The following is a 26,006-nucleotide window of genomic DNA, read 5'->3' on the forward strand; positions in this document are numbered from 1 at the left end:
AGAAGCAATCAGAGCAAAGGGTGGCTATTTCGAAGAAACTAGAATATAAAACATGTTTTCAGTTATTTCACCTTTTTTTTTTGTTAAGTACATAACTCCACATGTGTTCATTCATAGTTGTGATGCCTTCAGTGACAATCTACAATGTAAATAGTCATGAAAATAAAGAAAACACATTGAATGAGAAGGTGTGTCCAAACTTTTGGCCTGTACTGTGTACACACACACGCACATTACAGGTCCCCTTTAATATTGTAAAAACGTCCCACTCCAGGACAGTCAATAACAGTTATACGCTTTTTAGACATCCTCCTGAAAAGCAGCGTCCTCTGCAGTTCTTTTGTCAGAGTTATAAATGTGGGAACAAAATAGCCCTATTATGTAAAACAAACGTCCACTGGAAGGGTTGCTGGCTCTCAGGAGGATATGAGAATATTACGACAGCTTATTGCATCTCAGGTCTGACCTTCCTCGCTCTGTAACCACCAGACAATACTGTCAGCTCGGCCGTCCAGCAGCCTCTATTCTTTTTTTTTTCTTTTTTTTTTTAGCCACAAGCGCACTCACCAAATGAAAAGGCAATCACCTGAAGAGTAACTCATCCAAGGTCACTTGTTGAGACAGGAGAGGGTGAGCAGAGTTTTTCTTCTATCTCATGGACCTACAACGCTCCTACGATAATCATTGAAGGCAGGGCTGGCTGGATGGCTGGCAAATTTGGTTTCACACTTGTGCAAAATGCAGTTAGCTTCTTGGAGACAAGAAATAAAAAAGCGTCAATGTACAGTAATGAGAAGATGAGCGCTTTTGCTAGGGTTTGGACCGCAGCATCCGCTCAGTCTGGGGCTGCTGCCCTGGTCTGCTTGAGTTCAAAGCTTCACGAGATGAATTATTCAACTCGTTTGACAACCCGAGCTTGAGGAAGGGTTATCACGTGTGTGTGTGTGTGTGTGTGTGTGTGGCCGGCGTGACCGAGCCAGCGCGGCCAGCTAGAGTATGGACATATTTTCCGTGGGGTGTGAGTGCGGTTGCGAGTGTGGGCCCGGACCTCCCAGTGTTCCCAGTGCGTCCACCTTGTGTTCCCGCCCCAGGGAGTCTCCTCCTCCTCCGGCCAGCACCACCATGGTGGCGCCTGACATGCCGGCAAACTCGAAGGCGAACGTGCCGTAGAAGAGCATGATGATGACGCAGAAGACCCATTCGAAGATGGCGGACGCGTGCTGCAGGACATAGCTCTCCTGACAGAAAAACACGCCGCCTGAGGACACCGTTAAGGAAAGTTCAACATACCGCTTATCAAACATGTGACCAATACAAGCGTTGGATGAAAAATGAGGCCTGGACAACAGTGTTTGCGCAATATGCTTGATAGAAATTTGGCCGACGATAGGAGATTTTGATCGTTATATAGCAGGGGTGTCAAACTCATTTTAGGTCAGGGGCCGCATGGAGGAAAATATGTGCACACGCGGGCCGGACTATTAAAATCATGGCATTAAAACAAAAAAATAAAGACAACTTCAGATTGTTTTCTTTGTCTTACTTTGGCCAAAAATAGAACAAACACATTCTGAAAATATTACAATAAAAATATGGAAAAAAATACCGGCAGCAGTAACGTTTAGATCAGGGGTCACCAACCTTTTTGAAACCAAGAGCTACTTCTTGGGTACTGACTAATGCGAAGGGCTACCAGTTTGATACACACTTAAATAAATTGCCAGAAATAGCCAATTTGTTCAATTTACCTTTAACTATATGTTATTATTAATAATCGAACGGTTTAAAAGAGGAGAAAACACGAAAGAAATGAAAATAAAATTTTGAAACATAGTTTATCTTCAATTTCGACGCTTTAAAATTCAAAATTCAACCGAAAAAAAAGAAGAGCAAAACTAGCTAATTCGAATCTTTTTGAAAAAATTAAAAAAATAATTTATGGAACATCGTTAGTAATTTTTCCTGATTGAGATTAATTTTAGAATTTTTATGACATGTTTTAAATAGGTTAAAATCCAATCTGCACTTTGTTAGAATATATAACAAATTGGACCAAGCTATATTTCTAACAAAGACAAATCATTATTTCTTCTAGATTTTCCAGAATTTTTTTTTTAAAAGAAATTCAAAAGACTTTGAAATAAGATTTAAATTTGATTCTACAGATTTTCTAGATTAGCCAGAATATTTTTTTTGAATTTTAATCATAATAAGTTTGAAGAAATATTTCACAAATATTCTTCGTTGAAAAAACAGAAGCTAAAATGAAGAATTAAATTAAAATGTATTTATTATTCTTTACAATAAAATAAAAAAAATACTTGAACATTGATTTACATTGTCAGGAAAGAAGAGGAAGGAATTTAAAAGGTATATGTGTTTAAAAATCCTAAAATAATTTTCAAGGTTGTATTTTTTCTCTAAAATTGTCTTTCTGAAAGTTATATGAAGCAAAGTAAAAAAATGTATGAATTTATTTAAACAAGTGAAGACCAAGTCTTTAAAATATTTTCTTGGATTTTCAAATTCTATTTGAGTTTTGTCTCTCATAGAATTAAAAATGTCGCACAAAGCGAGACCAGCTTGCTATTAAATAAATACAATTTAAAAAATAGAGGCAGCTCACTGGTAAGTGTTGCTATTTGAGCTATTTTTAGAACAGGCCAGTGGGCGACTCATTTGGTTCTTACGGGCTACCTGGTGACCCCTGGTTTAGATGCATGAAGGAAAGAAGCAAGTGAATGAATGTTTATAACTGACTAAATTTACATGTGCATAAAAATGTATTTTGTATTACTTTTATAATTAATTAAGTAACGATTATGACAAGCTTTTTCCATAACTCAATATAGAATGTGAGATATAACAGGATAATGCATAAGTGTATCATTTTTTTTCAAAACGGTGACAAAAAAGTGGGACCCCAAAAATTTACTGTGGGACCCCATTTTTATGACTTGATGGGTTTTCTGGACCCCATTTTGAAAATTCCTAGTGCCAACACCGATGGAGTATTGTTGCGTGCAAAACAGCAGGCGGGCCCGTTCTAATACTAATCAAATATCATCCCGGGGGCCATAGATAATTAACTTAGGCCCGCGGGCCTTGACTTTGACACATACCGTATTTTTCGGAGTATAAGTCGCTCCGGAGTATAAGTCGCACCGGCCGAAAATGCATAATAAAAAAGGGAAAAAACATATAAGTCGCACTGGAGTATAAGTCGCATTTTTTGAGGACATTTATTTGATAAAACCCAACACCAAGAATAGACATTTGAAAGGCAATTTAAAATAAATAAAGAATAGTGAACAACAGGCTGAATAAGTGTACGTTATATGACGCATAAATAACCAACTGAGAACGTGCCTGGTATGTTAACGTAACATATTATGGTAAGAAGTGAAGTGAAGTGAAGTGAATTACATTTATATAGCGCTTTTTCTCAAGTGACTCAAAGCGCTTTACATAGTGAAACCCAATATCTAAGTTACATTCAAACCAGTGTGGGTGGCACTGGGAGCAGGTGGGTAAAGTGTCTTGCCCAAGGACACAACGGCAGTGACTAGGATGGCGGAAGCGGGGATCGAACCTGCAACCCTCAAGTTGCTGGCACGGCCACTCTATCAACCGAGCTATACCGCCCCAGTCATTCAAATAACTATAACATATAGAACATGCTATACACTTACCAAACAATCTGTCACTCCTAATCGCTAAATCCCATGAAATCTTATACGTCTAGTCTCTTACGTGAATGAGCTAAATAATATTATTTGATATTTTACGCTAATGTGTTAATAATTTCACACATAAGTCGCTCCTGAGTATAAGTCGCAACCCCGGCCAAACTATGAAAAAACTGCGACTTATAGTCCGAAAAATACGGTATTAAAGTCATGGCATTAAAACTAAAAAATAAAGACAACTTCAGATTGTTTTCTTTGTCTTACTTTGGCCAAAAATAGAACAAACACATTCTGAAAATATTACAATAAAAATATAGAAAAAAATACCGGCAGCGGTAAAGTTTAGAATTCATTAAGTACACCGATGGGAGTATTGGTGCGTGCAAAACAGCAGCAGGCGGCTGTGGCCTGCGGGCCGGTTCTAATACTAATCAAATATCATAGTGTTGTAACTTATGGGTTATATAGTTCATGTGTGATGATCATTTATAATTTGCATGCTTGATTTAATTGCTGATAAATTAATCTATTATTATTTATAGTTAAAAAGACTTAAAAGTGAATTGATTTGGATTATACGTGTATTTGATATTGATTATTTAAGAAACACTGACACTGAATTGAGTTGTTTTCTACTCAATAGCCTAACAAAGGGTTAACTAAAATACTGCATGTTCCACAATTCATTGCGGCAAACCGGATGTTAAAAAAAAGACCGGGAGCAGGTGCATTGTGGTTGACGAGATTGAGCATTACGAGCCTACGGGTGAATGAATGAACGACAGATAACAAGATAAAAGGATCGTTTTGTACCATTTTGTATGCCCATTTTTTTCTTATATAAAGTACAACTTTAGTACACATTTCCGACGTCCTGTCCAATACTTTGATCGTAGTTAATCTACACATAGATAATTCATTCTTGAATTTGACGCATAGTTTATATCGTGATGATGCATGTTAATGACACATTCTAGCTGTGTCCCGCAAAATTGACAGCAACAAGCAAAAAAAAACGTGTCATTATTGCGAGCGGCTAACATCCCGCTACAGTGCAAAGCCACTTCTAAGTCAGTAATCCTCGCCTCTATGGTGGCAAACAAAACTATGTTTCTTACAAGTATTATTATTACTAAAAGACGACGAATAGCTAAACATGCTACACTACACATTGTAGGAGGATATGCAAACTCACATATCTGGCCCGCCACGTCAATAATTTTGGCTCTGCACACCATTTAGAGCGGCCTGCCACAATTTTTAACACAGCCTACCAGATCTTTTTATTTATTTTTATAAAATGTAACCTGTATTTAACCAGGAAAACATCCTATTGAGATTAAAAAACTATTTTTTAAGGGAGTCCTAGCCACGAGGCAGCAACGTTATACATAAAATTATATTCACATTACATATTAAAATGACAGGATGGACATCAAGTAAAACAACTATAAAAAAATAACTGAGGCTCGTTCAAATGCTCTCAGTTTAGATTAAAAAAGCATTTAAGGATACAAAAATTCAGTCAGCTTCCAGTCTCTTTGTAACATCCTTCATACCGACAGACATCAGACTGTGTAATGCATATGTTCCTTTTTGACTGTACTTGAATGTATAATAGACTGTATTTATATTATTCACATGTGAATAATGCTGTATAATAGACTGTATTTATACTATTCACATGTAAAAAATACCTAAGTGTTTATTGTTTATTGTGAGCGAACTGTGGTGCTGAATTTCCCCCAGGGATCAATAAAATACTTTATATTCTATTGTATCATTGTATATCGAGTAGTACGCCAACACGTTTAACACAGCCTTCCAGATAATTCTGTGTTGTCCACCACGTCATCATTTAACACAACCTGCCAAGTCAATTATTAATGTGGTCTGCCACGTCATTTTAAGTAGTTCGCCACATAACTTTGGTTTTTCTGCAAAGCATATTATGCAAAATGTTTGGCCTGAATTAAGCATTTTCCAGCACAAAAAAAAACAAAAAAACTAAAAATATCAATATTACAGTAATATTAGCCACTAGAAGAGACCAAACCTATTTAGAGTGTGCTGTTCAGTATCGTGGCCACTGATTGGCTCAGCCTCAGTTTTTTATGTCATTATTAATAATACATTATTACTACCGTATTTTTCGGACTATAAGTCGCAGTTTTTTCATAGTTTGGCCGGGGGTGCGACTTATACTCAGGAGCGACTTATGTGTGAAATTATTAACAAATTACCGTAAAATATCAAATAATATTATTTAGTTCATTCACGTAAGAGACTAGACGTATAAGATTTCATGGGATTTAGCGATTAGGAGTGACAGATTGTTTGGTAAACGTATAGCATGTTCTATATGTTAGTTATTTGAATGACTCTTACCATAATATGTTACGTTAACATACCAGGCACGTTCTCAGTTGGTTATTTATGCGTCATATAACGTACACTTATTCAGCCTGTTGTTCACTATTCTTTATTTATTTTAAATTGCCTTTCAAACGTCTATTCTTGGTGTTGGGTCTTATCAAATAAATTTCCCCCAAAAGTGCGACTTATACTCCAGTGCGACTTATATATATTTTTTTCCTTCTTTATTATGCATTTTCGGCCGGTGAGACTTATACTCCGGAGCGATTTATAGTCCGAAAAATATGATACATTGGACTAAAAGAGTGTAAAAATGACTGAAGGTACTTTTTTATTACGTATTTTAAAGGACTCTCATAATGTTGAAAAAACATACAGTACAGCCCAAAAGTTTGGACACACCTTCTCATTCAATGCGTTTTCTTTATTTTCATGACTATTTACATTGTAGATTGTCACTGAAGGCATCAAAACTATGAATGAACACATGTGGAGTTATGTACTTAACAAAAAAAGGTGAAATAACTGACATGTTTTTATATTGTAGTTTCTTCAAAATAGCCACCCTTTGCTCTGATTACGGCATTGCACTCTTGGCATTCTTTTGATGAGCTTCAAGAGGTAGTCACCTGAAATGGTTTTCCCTTCACAGGTGTCATAGTTTTGATGCCTTCAGTGACAATCTACAATGTAAATAGTCATGAAAATAAAGAAAACGCATTGAATGAGGAGAAGGTGTGTCCAAACTTTTGGCCTGTACTGTATTTAGAAGGTAGTAAACAGGCTTTTTTATGCTGTATGTTTGCTTTATAATTAATAATGCCTACTAAATTAGTTTATCGTGGCCATGCCCGGAACTAACTGTAAAAAACAAGGGACAACTGTAAAGGCAGATATATTGGCAGGCGTAAATGTGGCCACTAAATGTCTCTTAAAGTTACTTTCAAGTTGAAGAGCTGTAAAAAAATGCTAGTGGAAAAAAGGGATACCGTGCGGACAATATGTCCCTAACCTTATTCAGGAGAACGGCACGCCACGCTAAACAGCCCCTTCAAGGTTGCCATCTGTGAGCGGGCTAAAGAGGATACTGAGCACCAAGGCAACGAAGGCAAGTAGGGTCATGCAGAGCCGGAGGTGGGCCACGTTGTACTCCCCCTGGGTCTTGGCCAGGCGATAAGTCAGCGCCGACTGCAGGCACACAAACAGCATACTGGTGGGGAAGGCGATGCCCGCTCCGACATAGTGGAGAACTTTGGCATTGTCCACCTGTCATACAGAAAAAAGGGTTTGTCAGAAGTTGATTTCATAGCTGAGTGAGAGGCAGAAGGTGCTGTGTCGGCGAAAGAAAGAGCAGAGTCACAAGTGCAATAAGAAACAATACACAATATGACATTGGACATGCTCCCACCGCAATATCCACAGACAATTCCATTCTACAGCATTACTCATTTAGAGTTTTATCTGCAAAATGTTCAGGGCTTGTGACCGTGCACGATTCTGCAAGATCAAAATGTTGTGGCTTCGAAGACATATGACCATTGAGCCACACTGAACGTTCTTGTGCATGAGGCCAATCTTTAAAGATTCATACATAGCGTTTAAGGAAATGCGCACACAGAACTATGCATCATTTTTAGCCATAAAAATAAGAGTGCTGACAAAACCGAAACCACAGCGGGAGTTTCGCAATATGAATTATCTCATATGCAATATTTAAAGGGCCACCCAACATAGAGCAGATGAACTACGATATAATTAATTCAGTAAGGTGTAAATTGTAGCTTGCGTGTGTGTGCGAGTGTTTACGTGTGAGCCTGATGCACCATGTCCTGGCCTCGGTGACTAATTGCTATCATTTAAGTGATGGTGTAATGATGCATTAAGCACTCACTGCTCTACTTACTGTATGCAGGAGGACAGTGTGTCAAACGGAGACAGTGATGGAGTAAATGAGGGCAGTGGGGACTATAGAATGACAACATTGACATTAGAACTGCGAAGACAAAGAAGCGGACAGGCTCTTTGAGCAACAAGACAGCATTTATAGAACAGTTTCTTCACGTTGTCTTTTGGTGGCAGCTGAGTCACATCATTAGACCAGGCTGTGAGGGCTCCATTGATACACAGTTACTATTCTGCCTTAAAAATAGCTAAATACATATGCTGCGCTGGATACAGCTACAAAAATATACGCGATTCTCGAAAGTTCTATTGTACCGTGATCCAATACAATTCATCCTCCCTCACTCACACTGCATTAGTACAGCGCTGTATTACTATAACTTTCATGACCTATTTAGACTCCTATATTTTAATTGTGCCAGTTGACCATTATAACGAATAGCTTGAAATACAACACTGATTACACAACACGTCAACCTATGCAGATCCCAAATACACAAAGACAGACACCACTAGGTAATTTGTGTTGGTTTTACATAATAAGTCCCCTTAGAGGGGCTGATTACAACAAATTCAATTGATGCGTTTTGGTGTTTTTTTTTTAATGCTGTTCGTTTTTTCATTCAGGAAATCCATCCATTCATCAATCTTCTTCCACTTATCCGAAGTCAGATAAAAAGCCCAGACTTCCCTCTCCCCAGCTACTTCATCCAGCTCTTCCCGGGAGATACCTAGGCATTCAGAGGCGTTCCTATAGTCTCTCCACCGTGTCCTGGGTCTTCCCCATGGCCTCCTCCTGGTTGAACACATCCTAAACACCTCCCAGGGGCACATTCTGACCAGATGCCCAAACCACCTCATCTGGCTCCTCTCGATGTGAGCAGCGGCTTTTACTCTCAGCTCCTGCTGGATGACAGATCTTCTCACGCTATCTCTAAGGTAGCTCCCAGCCACCTGCTCGTACCTGTGATCTTGTCCTTTTGGTCATAACCCAAAGCTCATGACCAAAGGTGAGGATAGGGACGTAGATCGATCGGTAAATTGAGAGCTTTGCCTTCTGGCTCAGCTCCTTTTTCACCACGACGGACCGACGCAGGTCCACCTGTCGGTCCCACGATACACTCTTCCCTCACTCGGGAACAAGACAACGAGGTACTATAACTTTTCCACAAGGGGCAGGATCTCGTCCCCAACCCGAAGATGAGATTCCACCCTCTTCCGGGCGAGAATCTTGGACTCACACTTGGAAGTGCTGAAAAAATAGTTTCTGTTGTCTAAAGATTGGTAGATTATAGATGTGTGATGCTAGTACAAGATCATCACACAGGTTCAATGTGGAGGGAACATAATGCAAGTGGTACACACAAAAAATGTATTTAAATAGGGTGGTCCGCACCACTTTTCAACCGTACACGCGGTCTTAGTACTTTTGTAGTCTCTCCACCATGCCCTGGGTCTTCCCTGTGGCCTCCTCCCGGTCGGATGCATCCTAAACACCTCCCAGGGAGGTGTCCGGGGGGCATTCTGACCAGATGCCCAGACCCCCTCCTCTGGTTCCTCTCGATGTGCCCAGCGGCTTTACTCTGAGCTCCTCTCGGATGACAGAGCTTCTCACCCTACCTCTGCAAGCCGCCTGCTTGTATCTGTGATCTTGTCCTTTTGGTCATAACCCAAAGCTCAAGACCAAAGGTGAGGATAGGGACGTAGATCGACCGGTAAATTGAGAGCTTTGCCTTCCGGCTCAGCTCCTTTTTCACCACTACGGACTGACGCAGGTCCGCCTGTCAGTCTCACGATACACTCTTCCCTCACTCGGGAACTAGACAACGAGGTACTTGAACTTTTCCACCTGGGGCACTCCACCCTCTTCCGGTCGAGAACCATGGACTTGGACTTGGAAGTGCTGGAAATATATTATAATATATCTCCTACATTAAAAAAACATCTGTCAATAAATATTTCCTTGTGTTTGATTCATTCCACACGCATGAATGTTGCACTAAAAATAGTTTCTGTTGTCTAAAGATTGGTAAAGATTATAGACGTGTGCTGCTAGTACAAGAACATCGCACACAGGTTCAATGTGAAGGGAACATAATGCCAGTAGTACACACAAAAAACTCATTTCAATTCAACTGTACACGCGGATTTAGTAGATCACACGCAATTATAGCAAGTTTGCACACGCTGTTTAGCTAGTGTTATTTGGCTTATAGTAGATCAGACTAGAGATGTCCGATAATGGCTTTTTTACAGATATTCGATAGTCCAATATTTTCCAACTCTTAATTACCGATTCCCAAATATCAACCGATACCGATATATACAGTCGTGGAATTAACACATTATTATGCCTAATTTTGTTGTGATGCCCCGCTGGACGCATTAAACAATGTAACAAGGTTTTCCAAAATAAATCAACTCAAGTTATGGAGGAAAAAAATGCCAACATGGCACTGCCATATTTATTATTGAAGTCACAAAGTGCTTTTTTTTTTTTAACATGCCTCAAAACAGCAGCTTGGAATTTTGGACATGCTCTCCCTGAGAGAGCATGAGGAGGTTGGGGGGCGGGGGGGGAGTATATTTTAGCGTCCTGGAAGAGTTAGTGCTGCAAGGGGTTCTGGGTATTTGTTCTGTTGTGTTTATGTTGTGTTACGTGCGGATGTTCTCCCGAAATGTGTTTGTCATTCTTGTTTGGTGTGGTTTCACAGTGTGGTGCATATTTGTAACAGTGTTAAAGTTGTTTATATGGGCACCCTCAGTGTGACCTGTATGGCTCTTGACCAAATATGCCTTGCATTCACTTGTGTGTGTGAAAAGCCGTAGATATTATGTGATTGGGCCAGCACGCAAAGGCAGTGCCTTTAAGGTTTATTGGCGCTCTGTACTTCTCCCTACGTCCGTGTACCACTCTGTACAGCGGCGTTTTAAAAAGTCAAAAATTTTACTTTTTGAAACCGATACCGATAATTTCCGATATCACATTTTAAAGCATTTATCGGCCGATAATATCGGCAGCCCGATATTATCGGACATCTCTAGATCAGACCCTTACACTTTACTCTAAAGGGCCGAGGTCAACCTGGGTTTATTAGTTTTTACAATTAGGCAAGGCAACTTTATTTGTATAGCACTATTCATACACAAGGCAGACTCAAAGTGCTTCACAGCACAACATGTGGTACAACAAAGTGAAATGAAAGAAAATAAAAGCAAACTGAAAATGCAGACAAAAATAAAAACAATGCGGACGTTAAACGTTAAAAGATTAAAAGATTTAGCTGAAAGCTAAGGTGAACATAAAAGTTTTCAGTCCAGTTTTAAAAGTAGTCAGATTTGGGGAAAGTCTGACATATTCAGGAAGTTTATTCCAGCTATTTGTTGCATAGTGACTGAATGATGCTCTCCCTTGATTTGAGTTTACTCTGGGAACCGCTAACAGATTGGTCTCAGAAGATCTAGAGATCTAGTGATCTCGAGGGCTTATATAGTGGGAGCATATCGGTGATATACTTCGGCCCTAGACCATGTAGTGATTTATATGTGAGCAGGAGGATTTTGAAATAAATTCTCTGATGTACAGGGAGCCAATGTAAGGATTTAAGAATTGGTGTATTGTGCTCACATTTTTTGGTCTTTGTTAGAACTCTAGCAGCAGCGTTCTGAACAAGCTGTGGCTGCCTGACAGTTTTTTTGGGAAGACCTGCAAGGAGACCCTTACAATAGTCTAGCCTACTGGTAATAAAGGCAAGTTTTTCTAAGTCTTGAGCTGACATGAGCCCTCTAAGTCTTGTTACATTTTACAGGTGATATATAAACAATAAACAAGTGATATATAATCTACAAACTCACACTTGATGTATCTGACCTAAATCAAGATCAGCGGGGAACTGCACGATGAAGACGTTCAAGCGAGTCTAGCCGACAAACGACGTGCTTCATCATCTATTTATGTCCTTTACTGCCCAAACCATCCGTCTGCCTGACAGCAAAAGCCCCCGGGGCCGCACCACAGCTGTCCTGCCTTGCACCTTATGTAACAAACTACAGCAGACGACAGCGCCAGATATGTCATCCCGCTCTGCCTCCTTTTGATCAATGTTTTCCTCTCACTCTGTCCAACAGCTTTTCCACTTTTTGGCGTTTTCCGTGTGCTTTGGTTGAGTGTCACCATTTATTCGCCGTCATATTTACACCTCTATTTTCCGAGAGTGAGCGCGCCACGTTTGAGGCCTGCGTTTGGTTAAAGACGTGTCTGGCTGGTGGTACCACATGAGTAGTCGCTCTGCGGTTGTTGCCAGAATCGATGACTCACTTCCTCCTGGCTCTTTGCGAAAGCAGTTCTGCATAAGTGAGGCCCCAAAGGAGGAGCGAAAACCCAGTGAGGACCACCTTTATGGCGCACCAGCGTCTTCTTCTGACAATTTAGTACAGTAGCAATCAACTTCCAAAAGTTTAGGTCGTTCCATTGATGGACAATATGAAAATAACCATCACTCAAACTGTGCGTTGTACACAGACAAGCATTATTTGGGGTTGCTTATTTGTGTTTTTGTGCTTTTGTAAAAAGTTTACGTATTCAATCTGCCAAATTTTTTGACTAAAGTGCGGCCCGTACCACAATTGTTAGCAGTTTACTATTAGTAAGCAAGCTTTCTAGCTAATTTTTTGTTAATGTACACGTCAGTGTCAAATTTTTTCTAATTACTTCACAAATTATACCTGTTAGCATGCTAATGTTAGTGTGCTAGCTTTTTGGGTGGCACATTTTGTAGGGATACACCTCAGTCATACTTGATGCATTTTAACACTAGCATCCTAGCAATTGAAACACAATTTTCAGGTACACACCTCAGAGTAATATACCGTATTTTCCAGACCATTGGGCGCACTGGATTATAAGGCGCACTGCCGATGAATGGTCTATTTTCGACTTTTTTTTTCATATATAAGGCGCACCAGACAATACGGCACATTAAAAAAAAAATTTTTATTTTTTTTTTCTAAATGTAAAACACTTCCTTGTGGTCTACATAACATGTAATGGTGGTTCTTTGGTCAAAATGTTGCATAGATTATGTTTTACAGATCATCTTCAAGCCGCTTTCTGACAGTCGCTTCCAGATGCGCCGTTTTGTGGGCGGTCTTATTCACGTGGCTCACCTTCGGCAGCGTCTTCTCCCCTTCATCTTTGTTGTAGCGGTGTAGCGTGCAAGGACGGGAGTGGAAGAAGTGTCAAAAGATGGAGCTAACTGTTTTAATGACATTCAGACTTTAGTTAAATCAATAACGGAGCAGCATCTCCTCATCCGGAAACAACACTGTGTCCCGTGAAAAAAACGTCCGACCGGAACTCTCTAATAACTAAAGTTCCTTGGGTGAATAATGTAAACTCACTGCACCGGTATGTTTTAGCACTTTCATGTCGAGTTTACTGAAAGATATAAGTAAAAACTTCACACTACTTTATATTAGAAATGGCAACAACGGAGGATGAATGTCCCATAACAAGAAGATAGAGAAAAAGAAGAAGCTTATCGACTACAGTGTCACGGACTACAAAGGCGGTCTCACACAATTTTTCAGGATTTATGCAGATCCCAAGTACAGATCAGCAGGTACCAGAAGGTAAGAAAAGTTGCTTTTGCACAATATTGCGAAACAAAACGCCAGATAATATGTCTTACCTTATACACACACCATAATAATACTAGTATGTTTAATGCGCCGACAATCCATCAAGCGGTGCGGCTTCATAGCTTACCAGAGTCGTACTAAACATTTTTGATCGATTTTTGAGCGCCGTGTGTAATGTTTCTATATTTTCAATGGAACATATAAAATGTTGGTGTGGTTTACTCGAGTCATATTGCCATCATATTGCAGTCTACACGTATCTCTTATGTTTGACTGCCATCTACTGGTCACACTTATCATTACACTATGTACCAAAAAAAATTGCTTCGAGGTCGGTAAGCAAAATCTGAATTTCTCCGTACATTAGGCGCACCGGGTTATAAGGAGCACTGTCGAAAAAATGTATTTTAAATATACTAATATATAATATTATAATATATAATAGGGACGGCGTGGCGAAGTTGATAAGAGTGGTTGTGCCAGCAATCGGAGTGTTGCTGGTTACTGGGGTTCAATTCCAAACCATCTACCTTCCTAGTCACGTCCGTTGTGTCCTTGGGCAAGACACTTCACCCTTTGCCTCTGATGGGTGCTGGTTAGCGCCTTGCATGGCAGCTCCCTCCATCAGTGTGTGAATGTGTGTGTGAATGGGTAAATGTGGAAATACTGTCAAAGCGCTTTGAGTACCTTGAAGGTAGAAAAGCGCCATACAAGTATAACCCATTTATCATTTATTTAAATGCGCCTTAAAGTCCGGAAAATACAGTATACACCTTACCATGAATTGATTAACGTGGACCCCTACTTAAACAAGTTCAAAAACTTATCCGGGTGTTACCATTTAGTGGTCAATTGTACGGAATACGTACTGTACTGTGCAATCTACTAATAAAAGTTTCAATCAATCAATACTCTCCTATAATTTGGTGTTTTACTAATGCTAACTGTAAGCATGTTATTGTTAGTATATCACTCTTAGCATGCTAGCTCTTTTAGCTCACTTTGCTCATATTTTTTGCTATTTGACGCTCTCTGGCCAGCGTGCTAACTGTTAGCATTTCAGTTCGTTTTGGCTCTTCAGCAACAACACAAAATTTCTACCAAATCGCATTTTCTAGTTCTTTGAAAAAAAAATCTCTGTATTGTACTTGTTTTAAAGGTGAAAACTACCAAAATGTCCCCCGAATCCAATTGATTTGTCGGTCTGTGGCCCACAGAGGAAAAGTTTGGCCACCCCCGTTCAAGACTGTTGTTTGTTCTCATCATGTCCACACTAACACAAAATCAAAAGTTTCCGTGACTGCTCTCTCTGCCCGTCTTTTGGAGACACGCGCACGCACGCACACACAAGTGCAGACACGAGGCATCCAGCCAGCTTTCCAAATATTTGAACTTGCAGACATTCTTTCCCTAAGAACAAACATCTACAGAGAGGAGAGGACCAGCCGAAAAGAACTCCATCTGCAGTATGAAGGCAGGGCAGGCTTTAATAAACATTAATGGACTTGTGAATTCAAGATGTGTGTGTTATTATTAAAAGCAACAGAGAAGGCCATGAACAAAGTCTCGATTATGATTAAAGAATAATGGATAGGCTCCAGCACCGCCCGCAGCCCCAAAAGGGACAAGCGGTAGAAAATGGATGGATGAATAGAGATCATTGCAATCCATTCATTCATACCAAAACACAAAGTCAGTCTGTATACAGTAGAACCTCCCAGGACGATCACAATGTAATTAGAAAACAAGCTTTTCCATAGGGCATAATGTCACGTAGATTAATTACTTCCATGCTCCAATTGTCTCCATCATAAAACCTTTACCAACTCTACAGGCCATCTTTTAAGTCATACGCATTCTTAACTACCACGCAAGTATAATAAAGAGACATTAACCATGGTATAATAAACCCACAATAAAATAAAACTCAGCCTTTGAAGGTGCCTTTTTACTGCCTTTACTGGACTGTAAAATGTGCCATTTGTTGGCATTGTTTGCTTAAATGGTCGTTTTCATGCTAGTATCTAGCTTATATCGGAGCTATTTAACAAAATTGTTTCAGAGGCCACATTTCAAGAAAGCTAAGGTCTGCGGGGCCGGACTTCTCTTTGCACTGTTATTTTTATTTCGGTGCGTGGGCCTCACAATACGAAGGTCTTGGGTTCGATAATAAATTGGTACTTTAGCTTAAAAACGGCAGCAGGATAAAGTAGAAAAATGTTCCCACCCCCTCAAAAAAAGCTGTGGAAATATTTCTAGTACTTCAAAAATGACCAGGGAGTCCTTGAAAACAATGGCTCACCCATTTGCAAAACCTGCCAGAATAAAGTTGTGGCTTAGGGGTCTAATATGTCCAATAAGGTGCAGCTTTACACGCCAAACTAAAGGTAAGACAAGATAACTGAGTTGTATTAGTTTAGTGGCAAGTTACATCATGAAAAATTGAGTTGGTAGGAAGTTAAGTGTAAATGTGTCACTTTCAGTAGCTTAGCGTTGAGTCAGTTGAGTGTAAACAAACAGCAACAGGTACCCCAGTCAAGGGCTCCATTCAGTGACTATTTAATGTTAGAGATTGTGTCTTCCCTTTTGTGTTGAATAAACTATAGGCTGGGTTCGATCCCGGACTCGGGATCTTTCTATGTGGAGTTTGCATGTTCTCCCCGTGACTGCGTGGGTTCCCTCCGGGTACTCCGGCTTCCTCCCACTTCCAAAGACATGCACCTGGGGATAGGCGGATTGGCAACACTAAATTGGCTCTAGAGCAGTGGTTCTTAACCTGGGTTCGATCGAACCCTAAGGGTTCGGTGAGTCGGCCTCAGGGGTTCGGCAGAGCCTCCGCCGCAGCGGTCAAGACACACCAGACTCATGAATTTATTTACGTGGACCCCGACTTAATTAAAAACGTTGAAAAACTTATTCGGGTGTTACCATTTAGTTGTCAATTGTACGGAATATGTACTGTACTGTGCAATCTACTAATAAAAGTTTCATTCAATCCATCAATCAATCGTGTAAATAAAAACTTCTCCCTATCGGCGTATCTGCACTGTAAAGTTAAAATTTGAATGACAATAAAAAAGAAGTCTAAGTCTAAGTATTATGGATACCCCCAAACAATGTTCCCTCTAATTTTCCATCTGATTTGCAAGTGTGTAATTTGTTGTGAGTTCATGCACTGTGTTGGTTTTGTTCTTTGAACAAGGTGATGTTCATGCACGGTTCATTTTGTGCACTAGTAAAAAAAACATAACTTTGTCTTGAATTTGAAAAAAAAATAAAATATATTTTTATTTTTCACTAAAGAAGGGTTCGGTGAATGTGCATATGAAACTGGTGGGGTTCGATACTTCCAACAAGGTTAAGAACCACTGCCCTAGAGTGTGAATGTTGTCTGTCTATCTGTGTTGGCCCTGCGATGAGGTGGCGACTTGTCCAGGGTGTACCCCACCTTCCGCCCAAATGCAGCTGAGATAGGCTCCATCACCCCTGCAACCCCAAAAGGGACAAGCGGTAGACAACGGATGGATATTCCTGAGAACTGGCGTCCCCTGCAGTGGACATTCGAGATTCAAAAATATCAATGTCCATACAATAGCAGCGCTCTGCTGTTTTTTTAGGACATCCTGCAAAAAAGCTAGTCAAAGATCATCTTTATGACAGTGCTTTAGTGTTTTTAGGTATTTGCTTCAAAACAGTCTCTTCCAAGTTTTTTTCAATGAACTCGCGCGCCCGGTCTGATATATGTACAGTACAGGCCAAAAGTTTGGACACACCTTCTCATTCAATGTGTTTTCTTTAATTTCATGACTGTTTACATTGTTGATTGTCAGGGAAGGCATCACAACTATGAATGAACACATATGGAGTTATGTACTTAACAAAAAAAGGTGAAATAACTGAAAACATGTTTTATATTCCAGTTTCTTCAAAATAGCCACCTTTTGCTCTGATTACTAAATTGCACACTCTTGGCATTCTCTCGATGAGCTTCAAAAGGTAATCACCGGAATGGTTTTCACTTCACAGGTGTCATAGTTTTGATGCCTTCAGTGACAATCTACAATGTAAATAGTCATGAAAATACAGAAAACGCATTGAAATGAGAAGGTGTGTCCAAACTTTTGGTCTGTACATATAAGTATACATACTTTGTGTTCACTCCCTGTGTTTAGTATACACCACTCACAAAGTTTTTAGACACCCGGCCCCAGAGAACCCTTGTGACGGAACAAGAACGCACCCCCGCCTCCACAGACAAACTCAATCCGACCCCTGCACACCCCTATCCTCACACTGCCAAACGCCCAGTGTCCAGTACGCCCTGCACGTCTCACTGCCCTCCAACAGCGAGACGGACAGCAAAACCCACAAGGTGTGTGTGTCATGACTGGATCAACAAAACTGCTAGCTCTGTTAGATATGCACTTCAAACAGTCCTTTCCATTTTGTCGGTCACATCTCTACACATTGGGACCAAGATCTATAGGCATCGATCATCAGTTTGTCACAAATGCAAGGCTTCAAACAAGTTGCGCCCAGAGGGAATCGGCCACTGATCCCAGAGCTCCATTTGCGCCACCAGCAGGCAATTGTGGTCCACGCTGCCCATCCCCCCCCCCACCAGAGAACAGCGAGCCACACAGAAAGCACCAAACTCTGAACAGCAGGCACATGCACCCAGAGGCCGAGAGACGGCCAAAATGATAACTCAATTGATATTGTTGAAGTCATCACATTTGTTAACAAACATAGTAGATAAAATGTGTGTTTCTTGATGAAAGTGTTGGTCGAAAGCAAAGTCAGCACTTAATTCAGATTTTTTGGTGAATCCGATCTTTTAATGTACCGTATTTTCCGGACCATCGGGCGCACCGGATTATAAGGCGCACTGCCGATGAGTGGTCTATTTTTTATCTTTTTTCCATATATAAGGCGTATTAAAGGAGTCATATTATAATTATTATTTTTTTTCTAAATGTTAAACACTTCCTTGTGGTCTACATAACATGTAATGGAGGTAATTTGGTCAAAATATTGCATAGATTATGTTTTACAGATCATCTTCAAGCCGTTTTCTGACAGTCGCTTCCGGATGCTCCTTTTTGTGGGCGGTCTTATTTAAGTGGCTCACCTTCGACAGCGTCTTCTCCGCGTCATCTTTGTTGTAGCGGTGTAGCGTGCAAGGATGGGAGTGGAAGAAGTGTCAAAAGATGGAGCTAACTGTTTTAATGACATTCAGACTTCACTTAAATCAATAACGGAGCAGCATCTCCTCATCTGCCGGAAATGTGTCCCGTGAAAAACCGTCCGACCGGAACTCTCTAATAACTAAAGTTCCTTGGGTGAATAACGTAAACTTACTACACCGGTATGTTTTAGCGCTTTCATGGCAGATATAAGTAAGAACTTTACACTACTCTATATTAGAAATGGCAACAGAGGAGGATGAATCAAGAAGATAGAGAAAAAGAAGAAACTTATCGACAGAGTCCCCACGGACTACAAAGGCGGACGCGTGCAATTTTTCAGGATTTACGCAGATCCCAAATACAGATCAGCAGGTACCAGAAGGTAAGAAAAGTTGCTTTTACATAATATTGCAAAACAAAATGCCAGACAATATGTCTTACCAAATACACACACCATAATAATACTCGTATGTTGAAGCAAAGTACAATCCATCAAGCGGTGCGGCTTCATAGCTTACGAAAGTCGTACTAAAACATTTTGATAGATTTTTGAGCGCCGTGTGTAATGTTCTATATTGTCATTGGAACATATACAATTTTGGTGTTGTTTACTTGAGTCATATTGCCATTATAGTGCAGTCTACATGTATCTCTTATGTTTGACTGGCATCTACTGGTCACACTTATCATTACACCATGTACCAAATAAAACTGCTTCGACCAGAATTATTCCGTACATTAGGTGCACCGGGTTATAAGGAGCACTGTCGAGTTTTGAGAAAAATAATTCATTTTAGGTGCGCCTTATAGTCCGGAAAATACGGTAGTCATTCACATTACCAAAGAAAATATGCGACTCCTATGTATGTGTAGTGTAAATGAAATGCGTCTGTGAATTGACACGCATGCGCACAAAACATGACGTCACAAGCTGGTGTCAGTCCTGGCACATTGTGGCAATTTCAGGGAGTTTGTGCAACCGTAGTCGACATTTATTATTTCACGTAGAAGACAAAGGAAGTTTGTGGGGCTTGAGGTGCTTGTCGTAATGTCTGTAGTGAGCATTTACATCTAGCAATTACTTTTGCATTCGTCTGTTTTGACAAAGAATTCTGACCTGTCACCTTTCGATTATGTGTAGGTCGGACGAATGCGACCTGATCGTTAAAACTGCAGTCGGGGTTGGACACATATCTGATTTATAACTACATACGAAAGAGGCCTGGGTCAGATTTGAAAATACCGGAATTATACTGATCACATTGACATAAAAAGAAACAGATAGAGGTCACAAAAAATCAGAATTGACCTCCAGTGTGAACATAGCCTAAAAAACATGCCTGCAGGATGATGACAGACATGACAAGCTATTGCATGCAGGTATGTTGCAATTACTAAAAGAAACAATTTTAAATATACTGTAAAGGTGTAAATTGGTAATGAAACTATGCGTTCTTGTTTGTCTGCGTCTCAAATGGTGTGTGTGCCCGTCTGTGCGGGGGAGTGTAAACATGTAAAAAATTGCATGTCAGAATAACTACCTTTACAATAAAACATTGATAACAAATTGGTCAAATCCCAAGCTGATGCAATGATATGTATAATAAAAGTCTGTCTCATAAATAATTTTTCTGTCTTCCCGAGTAAGTCAAGTTTTGTTTGTCTTTTTTGTTTGTATTTTTTCCAAGAAAATTAGCAAGAATCCCAAATTGTACTTTTGTTGTGCTTGACATTGTGCTGTCTTATTCTCACTTTATGCTGGGTTACCTCACGATTCTTGTTAAAGCCCCATGTAAGAACTTTCAGTACTGCTGGTATCCGGCAAGGACAAGTCACAGGTGGAGAAAATCCTCAGTGCTGAGCTCTGTAGAACTTGCACGTGGCTCACTGACAACAAGCTATCCATACACTTGGGTAAAACAGAATCCATCCTGTTTGGGTCCCACATCAACCTTAAGAAAGTCAATGACTTCACCATAAAAGTGGGTGACATTGTTATCACCAGGAAAGATGAGGTCACCTACCTAGGTTCCATTCTAGAGGCTAACCTTTCCTGTGATAAAATGGCAACCAAGGTAATCAGAAAGGTTAACCAACGAACGAGATTTCTCTACAGAATCTCCTCTCTGGTCAACAAAAGCACCTTGAGGATTCTGGCGGGAACTCTCGTTCAACCCTTTTTCGATTACGCATGCACCTCCTGGTACCCTAGCACCTCCAAAACCCTCAAATCTAAACTCCAAACATGTCAGAACAAGCTAGTCAGGTTACTTCTAGACCTCCACCCCAGATCCCACCTCACTTCTACCCACTTCTCTAAAGTGGGCTGGCTCAAGGTGGAGGACAGAGTTAAACAACTTGCACTGAGCCTAGTCTATAAAATCCACTACACCTCCCTGATACCGAAGTACATGTCAAACTACTTCCTTAACGTAAATGACCGCCATAACCACAACACCAGGGGGAGCTCCACTAACCACGTTAAACCCAGATTCCGAACTAACAAAGGTCTTAACTCATTCTCTTTCTATGCCACATCAATGTGGAATGCGCTCCCAACAGGTATAAAAGAAAGGGCATCTCTATCCTCCTTCAAAACCGCAATAAAAGTTCACCTCCAGGCAGCTACAACCCTAAACTAACACCCTCCCCGGATTGCTAATAATCAAATGTAAACAATCAAATGCAGATACTTTTTCTTATGCCTTCTGATCTCTCTCTCTCTCTCTCTCTCTCTCTCTCTCTCTCTCTCTCTCTCTCTCTCTCTCTCTCTCTCTCTATGTCCACTACTTGCTGTCCATATCCTACCCCCCACCCCCACACACACCCGATTGTAAATAATGTAAATAATTCAATGTGATTATCTTGTGTGATGACTGTATTATGATGATAGTATATATGATAGTATATATCTGTATCATGAATCAATTTAAGTGGACCCCAACTTAAACAAGTTGAAAAACTTATTCGGGTGTTACCATTTAGTGGTCAATTGTACGGAATATGTACTTCACTGTGCAACCTACTAATAAAAGTCTCAATCAATCAGTTTTGGTTGATTTTGGCGGCGCCAGTGGACCAAAACGGTAGTGTTTAGCCAGAAGGAAGACCACATTTCCCATGAGGACTAGCGCAAATAGTGTCAAAATGACACGCTAATACCACAATTATTTAGTATGACTTATCTTTCCACAATAGCAACCTACTTATTTTACTCAAACTTGATATTTGCGGTTTGCAGTCATCACATTGTTTTTTCTTTATACAGTACTTTTAAAGTTTGTTTGTCTCAAAAAAGGCTGTTTGTGTCAGTGTGCAACTGCGAACTATCAAGCTGGTGGCTATTTATTGCATCCATCCATTTTGTACCGCTTGTCCCTTTTGGGTAGCGGGGGGTGCTGGAGCCTATCTCAGCTGCATTCGGGTGGAAGGCGGGGTACACCCTGGACAAGTCGCCACCTCATCACAGGGCCAACACAGATAGACAGACAGCATTCACACTCACATTCACACACTAGGGCCAATTTAGTGTTGCCAATCAACCTATCCCCAGGTGCATGTTTTTGGCGGTGGGAGGAAGCCGGTTGTACCCGAAGGGAACCCACGCAGTCACGGGGAGAACATGCAAACTCCACACAGTAAGATCCAGAGTCCGGGATTGAAGCTTACTATTTATTGCAGCCACGCAAATTTCCAAAAGCTTACAATTACCGGTAGTATTATCATATTGATTTGAACATCGAAAGTCACTTACTAGTTTAGCAGGAACTGAGCAAAGGCAGTACTGGTCGAAAATCCCTCCTCATCTTTGAGCTCACGCCAGCAAGTGAAAGCCGGGCCAATGTTGATTCTTGATTGTCCTTTTATCCGAGTAGCCTCACTTTTTCTTTTTTTTGTCTCTTCGGGCAAAACTTTTCGTTTCTTTGGTTGTTTTGTAGTTTCTGCCATGATAGCAGTAATTGCACGTAGGCGTTCTTCTTCATCTTTTAATTTTCTGGCGTCACGTAGGCGTTTGCATTGACTTCCGTCTTTTTAATGAATAGGGAAAGGGGGAGTGACAGATGCCATAAAGCAAGTCAGCACATTTGTAGTTTTTACTGTGGCAGGACCACCCTCCTCAAAGTTGCTAAGGCAATGTCTACACTAAGCTGGATAACCCCTTAAACAAATAATTATTTAGCCTAAGTCTCGTTTCAGCCACACTAAATCCCTGTTTAAGGTCCCCCTCCTCTGACAAGTTTTTACACTGGTAAGTGCGCCGTCTATTTCTTGAATCTCTGGCTCTTAGCTTTGTATGGACTCTGATCATTCACAAACTGAGTTCGGAGAGGAAGTGACGCCGGACGGAGGGAAGGGGGTCTTTAAGTGCCAGTGAAAGTGATACAGACCTCCTCAGGCCATGACAGAAGTGTCATTGAACTAGTTGTAAGTCGATGTATCGTCACAAACGTTGTGAAAATATTTTATGAAGGTTGAAAAGTTACTTAGTGCTGCTTTAGCATCTTGCCGGAACATACCTGGAAGTTGCCCACCATAATAAGCCCAGCGGCACAGATCCAGCCTGTGGAAAGACTCGCCGTGTTGAGCACACAGTTTTGGTGTTTCTCAATGACGTGGGCATAGCGGAGCAGCACGATCACCATGACTGTGGAAGAAGACATGCAGAGAAATAGGAATCAAATGAAAGCCATCTACTGGTAGAGAAGTGAAAGAATACAAGGGAAACATTACAAACACTTTCTACGTCAGAGAGTCTGACTTAAATTTCAGTGTTGACTCAAGCGCACGTGATTAAATCCAAGAAACACAAAACTTTCTTGGAAGTTGTCTGGAAATTGCAGGAAGTGAAATTAGTCTCCGCAAGGCGGGGGAAAAAAGAGGCGGGATACTGGCGGGAAAGTGGTAATGCTGCATGTGTGTGTGGTAGCAGTCTTAGAAGATAAAAAGTGAAGGGAAATGGAGTACAGTGTGTAAGACGCAGTGTTGGGACTAACGCGTTACTGTAACGCCGTTAGTTTCGGCGGTAACTAGTAATCTAACGCGTTATTTTTTATATTCAGTAACTCAGTTACCGTTACTACATGATGCGTTACTGCGTTATTTTACGTTATTTTTTATGTAGTATCGGCTAGAAACAGAAGATCTGAGTGTGTTTTATTGCAGCGCCGTCCTTCTGAATCTCTTGTGTCACACGGAGGAGCCGCGCTGGGTGTGTGTCTGAGTGTGGGAAGGAGGGAGGGGAGGGGTGCACGCAGCAGCATTCGTGAGGGAGGGGCGGAGACAGAGAGAGCGAGAGAGTTGTTAACGCGCATGCGTCGCCAGGCCCAGCTTTTTATCGATAGATTTATCAGATTACATTTTTTATTATCTATAGCAGGGGTGTCAAAAGTGTGCCCCGGAGGCCATTTGCGGCCCACAGCTAATGTTTTAAAAGCCCACAGCACATTCTAAAAATACTATTAAAATAAACAAAAACATAACAAAAGTGAAATAAAAAAGCTTAAAGGTGAAATGTAATTTAGAAAAAGTTACAATGTTGACTAATAAAACAAAGCTGTTTTTTTTTCTTTCAAACTGTCATTGCTCAAAACATAATATTGAATCAAAATCAATGTTATTATGAATTATAGTACACACACTCTGTCAATTCTCTTATACACTCTTTCATTCTAGACTTCTAGAGTGTTTGATTATCACATCACTCTAAATGTATAGAATATAAAGTTCACAAACATAAAGAGGGATCCTAGTGGGCCAGGCCAATATTTCCTTATCTCTAAACTAAAACTGGGGAAATGTGTAGAGTGTTCTGGGCTTCAGACATGATTTTATTTCAGAATTCCTTGAGAGAAAAAACGCCTGGTTAGGCTTTGTGTATGTAAAAGTAAAGTTAAAGTACTTATTTGGTTTACAGCTATGTTGTTATTATGCTGTTTGTTACTTATGTATGTTATGTTGCAGCTATTTAAAATAGTTTTGTCAATTTGTTCTGGCCTGAAATAAGTTGGCCCTTTGAAACATATCTTTGTTTTTGTGTGTTGTATGTAGAGCACATTGCTTAGCAGAGTTCAGTGATGCAAATGCATGTCAAGTTGATCAACAGATTGTATTATTCTGCAGTGCAATAACAGTACTGAAATGAAGGCTAAAAGGGCATTAATGGGAGCCTTAAAAAAAAAATAAAAAAAATAAAAAGTAACTAAATAGTTACTTTTCACAGTAATGCATTACTTTTTGGTGTAAGTAACTGAGTTAGTAACTGAGTTACTTTTGAAATAAAGTAACTGTAACTAGTTACTGGTTTTCAGTAACTAACCCAACACTGGTAAGACGGATGACCGTTGATGGGTTAATGGGCTGTGACGGCGGGTATTGTTGTTGCACTGAGAAGCCAGCCTCTGTGACTTTTTATTTTCTTTGTTTGGAACCTTTGCAGCTCGTCCACCAGCGTCAGGGCCTGACTTGGCCTTGGTAAAGTGGGGCATGGAGGCGGGGGGAGGGAGGAAAAAAAGACGAGAGAATTTGAGGGTACCCTGACACGCGGCCCATATATTGTACTCGCAGACTACACTGTTGTCACCGTCTCTTTGTAGAAGTCTGGAATTAAGAGGTCGCTTGGTGCCAAGCAGGCATAGTCATGGCAAGTGTGGCTGTGCTGAGGAAACACTGTTGACCATGCTCATCTCCACACAAGATTTAGAAATGTCATAGCAAGAGAACTCAGCGGTGGGGCACGTTACATAACCCTATATGTCATCCTATTCATTAAAAATACTTTATACTATATAATAAATACTCATATAATCATTATTATTATGCTCATGGGCCATTCCACCAAACTGGTGACATTTGCCTCCCCAGGAAATAAAATGTATAAATGTATGATATAAATGTATGACAAAATTAAAGTTGCTGTTTGCAATTTCCTGACAGTAACCTTTTTTTAAAGCAATATATATACATACAATATATATATATACATACAATATATATATATATATATATATATATATATATATATATATATATATATATATATATATATATATATAAATATATATATATATATATATACTGTATATATATATATTATATATATACACACATATATATATACATACATATACACATATACGTATACAGTATATATATACATTTATATGTATCACATATACATATACATAGTATATACATATACACATACATAAAT

General features: G+C 40.1%; 1 protein-coding gene across 1 annotated transcript in view; it reads right to left on the minus strand.

The window, feature by feature from the left end:
- zgc:154058 (Transmembrane protein 150A-like) overlaps positions 1 to 26,006 on the minus strand; it is a 65,292-nt gene that overhangs the window by 71 nt on the left and 39,215 nt on the right. Inside the window, exons 6-8 of the mRNA XM_062057609.1 lie at positions 23,314 to 23,441; positions 7,154 to 7,331; positions 1 to 1,258 (exon numbers count right to left, since the gene is read on the minus strand). The exon at positions 1 to 1,258 is cut by the window's left edge and continues 71 nt beyond it. Coding sequence (XP_061913593.1) covers positions 990 to 1,258; positions 7,154 to 7,331; positions 23,314 to 23,441 — 575 coding nt within the window. The 3' untranslated portion in view covers positions 1 to 989. The remainder of the gene's footprint in view (positions 1,259 to 7,153; positions 7,332 to 23,313; positions 23,442 to 26,006) is intronic.

This window comes from Entelurus aequoreus, linkage group LG09, assembly GCF_033978785.1.
Source record: "Entelurus aequoreus isolate RoL-2023_Sb linkage group LG09, RoL_Eaeq_v1.1, whole genome shotgun sequence".
Taxonomy (NCBI): domain Eukaryota; kingdom Metazoa; phylum Chordata; class Actinopteri; order Syngnathiformes; family Syngnathidae; genus Entelurus; species Entelurus aequoreus.